This window comes from Chaetura pelagica, unplaced genomic scaffold (assembly GCF_000747805.2).
Source record: "Chaetura pelagica isolate M959 unplaced genomic scaffold, ChaPel_1.0 scaffold294, whole genome shotgun sequence".
NCBI lineage: Eukaryota > Metazoa > Chordata > Aves > Apodiformes > Apodidae > Chaetura > Chaetura pelagica.
The window spans coordinates 210,225-216,928 of NW_009953068.1; the positions used below are offsets into that span (position 1 = coordinate 210,225).

The following is a 6,704-nucleotide window of genomic DNA, read 5'->3' on the forward strand; positions in this document are numbered from 1 at the left end:
TCTTTCCCTCCCAGCAGCGAGAAGGAGCAGTAAGTACCTCACTTGCTTTTTTTCCTTCTCTTTTTGGCTTATTGCTTTTCACCTGCTACTTCAATGGTCTTGAGAGACCAGGGAAAAGCTTGTCCTGCATGCAAGAAAAAAGCAAGTAACCCTGGGAAGTGCTGTATGGGGTTTTCATGCATTTTAATGTTTAAGACAGGGCTGGTCTGCTCAGCCTCGGTGGAAAAGGAAAGCTAAGCAGAAAGATGTGTTAAAGCTGCCTGATGTCCAGGCTCTTCTCACTGTGTGAAGGGATCTTTGGAAAGGAGGTTAGGAGAGGAGAACACCCATATTTGAGGAAATGTACTAAAAAACTTACCTGCTCCAGCAGCCACTATCCTGGCACAGGTTGCTGGGAGAGCTGGTGTCACACGGCAGAGAGCAGGACATGAAGTTAACCACATCAGTTGATGCTCAACATGGAAATAATGAGGATGTTTTTGAGAGGAAATGGGCTGTCTCTGTATGGAACTAGTGGTTCCATATGAAACCCCCTAAAAAATGGAAAGAAGAGCTTTGACCTGGTGGGTGGGGGCCATTTACAGACTAGACAAGGTGTGTGGAGATGTGTCATGCCCTCTCTTCCCTGGCTTAGGAATGGGTGCCAGGCTATTGCCCACACATGAGTGTGCATGCACACACACGTGCACACGTGTGAGCTGTGGAGGAAGCCCTGACCCCCCCCTCCCTCCCTGCAGGCTCCCCCAGGGCTGGGCAGCACGGGGCAGCCAACCCGAGCGGCAGCGCAAGAGTGTGGAGCTGACGGATGAGGAGAAGGAGATCATCAACAGGGTCATTGCCCGGGCTGAGAAGATGGAGGAGATGGAGCAGGAACGCATCGGGTGAGGCACTGGGAGGGCCTGGGGCTGGCTGGGAAGGCACCAGTTGGGCTGCTCTTCTGGGCAGCAGCCTCTGCACTGCAGCATTTCTGCTGCTCAGGAGCCTGCAGGGATCGTTTTGAGCCGGTGTTGGTCCTTGGCCAGGAGGAACCTGTGAGCAGGGGATGGAGCCTCTCACCTCTGGAGCAGGAGTTAATATTTTCATTGATTACATTTTTAAATTTTTTTATTTTTTTTTTGAGCCCAGAAGGATCATTAATAACACCACATTTGGTGAAGCTGCTTGCCCAGGCCTGAGCATGAGCACCCCTGAGCGTGGGCAAGGCCACGGCTCACCCGAGGCATTTTGTCTTGTTTTGGGAACACAGATGGATCCATCACCCCCTCCAGCCATGTGTCCAGGTGGATGATCCATCCTGTCACCCAGAAATGAGCTGTGTGTGGAGATGAGTGGGTCTGAGTGATTCTTAGCCTTAGAAATATTCTCCTGCTTTCCATTTCCATGGCTTGGGACCAGCTCCCAGGGGCTGGCGCTGCTCCCAGCTGCAGCCCAGGGGGACATCCCTGGTGCTCATGCACCTGCTGTGGAGCAGAGGGCAAGAAGTGCCCACGTTTGCTTTCCCTGCATGTCTCCCCTGCCTGGGCAAAGGTGCCAGGCAAAGTAATGCCCATGATGAGGTATGTGGATGTGCTCTGCTGGGGGTGGTTTCAGAGGGGCTCTCTATTTGTCAGGCATCACACCTCTTTTCATTACAGAGGAGCATTTTATTCTTGCTGAGCTTAAGCATCAACTGGTTTGTTTTTTTGTACTTTTCTCCCCCCTGCAAGGGAAGTGGTCAGGCCCAGGCAGGATCCATGCTTTTTGCTGCTTCAGAGAACCTCAAATCCCCTTTTTCTCCTCAATCCTAAAATAGGGAGGGTGCGTTTGCGATGTGCAAGCACAGGCTGCTCCAGCTGCCACATGCAGCCTCCTCTGTGGCTCCTGAGGGCTGGCTTTACTTACTTGAGATTTGAGATCCCTCAATAGGAGTGGCCCTGTGAGGACCTCAGGCACTGCCCAGGGCTTGGTGTGTGCCCCAGGGACGTGCTGGCTCCCGCTGGCACGATGAGGTGCAGCACTTTGCTGCCTTCCTGGCAGGAACCAGGTGCCAGGAGCTGTGAATGGGAGTGATTCATTCCCAAAAAAAGTGCTTACAAACAGCCTTTCCCTGCCTGTGCCCATTTGCAGCCTGGGAAGAATGACTCTCAGATGTTGAGGCTCTTTGGATTAAATCAACTTTAGCAGGGAGGGAGGGAGAGATGCTGTATTTTCTGCACGGTGCCTTCCTGCAGCTGCTCGTGCACCTGCCAGAACCCCCCCCTTCCCTTCCCTGCGTGAGTTGGGGGTGGTTTTCTCATCCTCATTCATGAAGAAGCTGGGCAGAGGGCTCTGCCTCCTGCGTGTGGGCGCAGCAGCAGCCGCGCCAGCTCCTCTGGGCTCGTTGCCTCATCCAACAGGAGCTGGAGGAGGTGAAGCTCCAGGGCTGTGGGCCAGAGCCTGGGTCGGGCTGGTGCAGTGTTGCCCACTTGGGATGCAGCTGGGATGTTATCCAGGATAGCTCCTTGGGTTACACAAGACTCTGGGTTTGCCAGGCTGGCCTCTGGCAGTGGCTGGTGCTGTTCCCTCGGTCCCACAGGCTGCTGGGAAGAGGAAAAGCCTGATTTTCTGCAATTTTCTATTCCTGGAAGGGGGGAAAAGGAAGATCTGTTAAAATCCTGGTTTCGGTTAATATGAGGAATAGCTGACATGAGTTAATGTGCCTTACAAAGGGGGGATGTGAGGGAAATACTTGGTATTATCTTCAGAAGTGGATGTGTATTGAGAGGTGCATTTGAGATTTACCTACATTTGAGCTCTTGGAGTGAGTCCAGAGGAGGCCATGGAGATGATCCAAGGGCTGAAACCCTTCTGTTCTAGAGACTGAGAGAGTTGGGGCTGTTCAGCCTGGAGAAGAGAAGGCTGTGGGGAGACCTTAGAGCACCTTCCAGTGCCTGAAAAGCTGTGGCTGACTCATCCCTGGCAGTGTTGAAGGGCAGGTTGGATGGGGCTTGGAGCAGCCTGGGCTGGTGGGAGTTGTCCCTGCCCATGCAGGGGGGTTGGGGTTGTGTGGTCCCTTCCACTCCAAACCAATTTGTGATTTTGGGTGCAAATGGGCCTCCTCCTGTCTTGAAGTCCCTCCTGATCTAGTGCCCATTCATCTCATGCCCTCTAGTGTCCCCTTTCCTGCACCTGCCCTGTCATAAGCCCCTTTCCTTGGCTGAGGGTGAGAACAAATCAATGGTGCTTGTTGAGAAAATGTTGGTGGAATCAGGCTTCATGTCAAACCCAGCTCAAATTAATCTAGCAAAAGAGTATTTTTAGCACTGGAGGTGGATGGAGGCCCGTGGGAGACGTGATCTGGATGCTGATGAGGATTGGAGGACAGGGACATTTTGGTGTGTAGGGGGTTTGCTGTTGTGTTTTGGGTTGGTTTTTTTTGGGCTGGGTCATTGTCTCATATCACAGAGAAGTGAAATAGGAGCTGAAATAATCTTAAACAGTGATGCAGAGGCAGTGTTGCTGGATGGGAGGTGGGGAAGGACTTCACAGCTGCCTGGAGATTGGGATCATCCTTTGGGCCAGTTCAGAGACATGGATGGAGAGCTGGTGGGCAGGGGGATGGCAGGAAAAATGGCTTTGCAGCAATGTGTCTGTTCTCCTCCCTTCTCTCTGCTTGGCCTGGGCTGGTGCTCAGGGGTCCCTGCTCTGTGCTGTTTTGGGGGGTGATGCCCCAGTGCTGCTGCTGCTCTGGCTGTGGTCTGTGAGGAGCTGTTTCCTCCCCGCTGGCCCAGGAGCTCCTGCAGACACTAATTGGCTCCGTTACACGCTGATAATTGGGTGCCATCAATAACCCACTGAGTCTGCTCTGCTGCCTAATGAGGTCCAGCATGTTCTCAGCAGCGAGGAAAATATCTTAAACCACTCAAAGTTAGAAATCCCTGGGTTTGGAGAGTGCCTTGAGGCACAGAGCTGGTTCTGCCAGGGGTGAGTGACACGTGGCACCTGGATCTGGCAGTGCCCCTGTCTGGGTGCAGCTACTCCCCTCTAAAGTTTAGCGTGATGTCTCCCCACGGGTCCCAGCCCATCACCTTTCCTCCAAGGGGATCAGCTACCAAACAGGATTGCATTTTAATTTGGCTGCTCATTGCTGGGCTGACACATGCATAATGCTGGAGCAGATGGCTGAAGTCACAGGGGATTAAGTCATTAACCTCGGTGCCCAGCAGCAGAGATGCTCTCTGGGGACCACGCTCTCAGATTTTCTTCCTCGTGTTCAGACAACAGGAAAATAAAAATAGGGGCTGGGAAGGACAAGGTGGGTGCTGGAGGCAGACAGCAATGTCTCCTGAGGTGCCACCTTCTAGAAGAGCTGAGGTCAATGCAGGGCCAGAAGATTGTGCTGCTTGAATTTGTGAGTGGTTTGGGGTTTTTTCCTAAAATAGAAAACCCTCTTTTCTCATTTCTGTGACTGGCGTGAACCTGCAGAACAACCACCTTGCTGTGCCCCCTCCCAGGAGGGAAGGAGCAGCTGAGGTGATGCAACAGCAGCAAACAGGACACTTTGACATGTCTGAATGCCCCTGGCCTCCTGGGGCACCCTCCTCCACCTTGGGGACCCTCAGCAGGCAACAAGCCTTGAGGGTTGACCTGTAGAAGCTCAAACGATGCTTCAGCTCTTGTTACCTGTGCACTCGTAAGGGAAGAAAATAACTTCTAATTTTCCCTTCTGATTTTAATTGTTTTCTTTAATCTCTAGCTTGACTGCTTTTCTTGACTCTTTTATGCCATTAAAATTAGCCTTAATTTAATATTCAGCCCTTTAAGGCACATGATTTCCCCACGGAGACAAGTCAGTGCTTCATTCTGGAGGCAGTTGGTGACCTCCTTTGCCTCTCACTTTACTGCTTTTGCCACGTAAGTGGTGGCTGAGTCTGTCCCCACACGAGGCTGGGAAGGACCTGGTGCCCTGGATCGAGCCCTTCCTCACCAGTCAGGTCCTTCTCCCATCTCTGCTGCATTAAGTGTCCTCCCCACAGTGGTTTCAAACCCATTAGGCCTGTTTTAGCCCTTCCTTTCTGCAGAGCAGAGATGAATATTTAAACAGGACAAGCTCCTGTCTCTGCCCCACCTTTAATCTCCTGAGCGGGGTCTCTCTGTCCCTCTTGGAATTGCTCTGGCCCCAGAGCAGGGGAAGATGTCAATTCCCTGTGGATTTCTGCCCCGTCTAGGTTTCAGCCCAGCTGGTGGATGGTCCCTCAGCCCAGCTTTGCTGCATCCTCCACGGGACCATCCACCAGCCTGAAATCCCAGGAGATGTTTCTAGGTCTTCCTTGGAGCACCAGCCCTGCCCTGGGGCTGCTCCCCTTTCTCTTCCAAACCACCTTTCCAGGGCCAGGCAGGTGTTGTGTTACCAGGGGGTTGTTTTATTGGTGCTACCACCTCAGGTGCATGTGAAACATTTTGGATCCAGCACATTGCTCAGTCCTTCTCCCTCTCTCCCATCAGTCACCAACAGGTATTTCTCTGGACACTCTCTCCAGGAGCAGTGATGCTCCTGATTGCAGAGCTTAGCAGCTTTGATCACTCCTCTCTTGGTGGGTTTTTTCCCCCATTTTAACAATTTGAAGCAGATTTCCTCCTCTTTGAAGTCAGTTTGCAGAGGCTGGAGGGACAGGCACTTTGAAGTGTTCATAATGGTGAGGAAGATATTGTTGCCCTAGAGACATGCAAGGGAGAGGGATTAATTGAGTGGCTGTTTTATGAGCAATAAAAAGGAGACAAATCACATCTAGGGGTGAGAAAAGCTTTTGGGAAGGCAGAAAGCTTGTTCCTGGCTGCTTCCTGGGCAAGAGCAGGGCCTTGGTGGGGCTCCAGCACGTGTGCAGTGGGATGCTGGATGAGGTTGAAGAGACACTTGGGCAGTTTGCTCCCAGTTGTCACATAAATCCAGATGTTCCAGCCAGCAGGGCTCAGTGTGGTCGCCCCTCACCCAGGTCTTGTTGCCATGTTCACACCAGGACTTGAAGTTTAACCTCTACATAGTCCTCTTCTGGCAGCATTTGAACTGGGGGGAAATAGCCTGATTTCTCCAGCTTGAATGGATGTTTTAATTAGGGAAATGGGCTTTGTTTGGAACTGGAGCCACAGGTGTGAGCACTGGCTGCTGAAGCTCTGCCACTGCTTAAAAACAAATCCACTTAAGGAGCTGCTGCTGGTAAATAAGAGGCTGGGAAAGATTTTGCAGCTCAATAATGAATCTCTTGAAATGCAAAGGCTTGTGTTGTTTTTTCCCCTTTGATTGTGCCATTTGTTCTAGTTTCTATAATAAGTTTGTTTGGGCTTGCAGATTTCCAACTGGAAGCTGCTTCTCTCAGAGCAGAGCTCTTGTAGCACAGCAAGGGGAACTGGTAGGAGATACAGGGCTTGTACATGTGCTTTGCTGCTCAGAAAAGGCAGATTCTTTCCCCCAAAATGTGGAGGTGGGAGCAACATGCTGCAGGAGAAGCTGGATGTTGATGGTTATTTGCTGTCAGGGGCTTTTTAATGGGGACCCTGCATTGATGTGGGCTGGGAACAACTGTGGTGGGATTCATTTCAGGAAGCAACATCTGGGGAACAGCCAGTTTCCAGGTTTTAATTGGGATATTGGGCATTGCTGGCCGGGCCTTTCTGGGATGATGGAATCCCTGGGACTTGCAGGGGGGTGGATCAGCACCAAAGGCAGAGCAGAGCTTGTGCAGCCTATG

At 51.8% G+C, this 6,704-nt stretch overlaps 1 protein-coding gene across 1 annotated transcript in view; it reads left to right on the forward strand.

The window, feature by feature from the left end:
• RPH3A (rabphilin 3A) overlaps positions 1-6,704 on the forward strand; it is a 24,316-nt gene that overhangs the window by 1,523 nt on the left and 16,089 nt on the right. The window contains exons 2-3 of the mRNA XM_009996813.1: positions 15-29; positions 738-881. Coding sequence (XP_009995115.1) covers positions 15-29; positions 738-881 — 159 coding nt within the window. The remainder of the gene's footprint in view (positions 1-14; positions 30-737; positions 882-6,704) is intronic.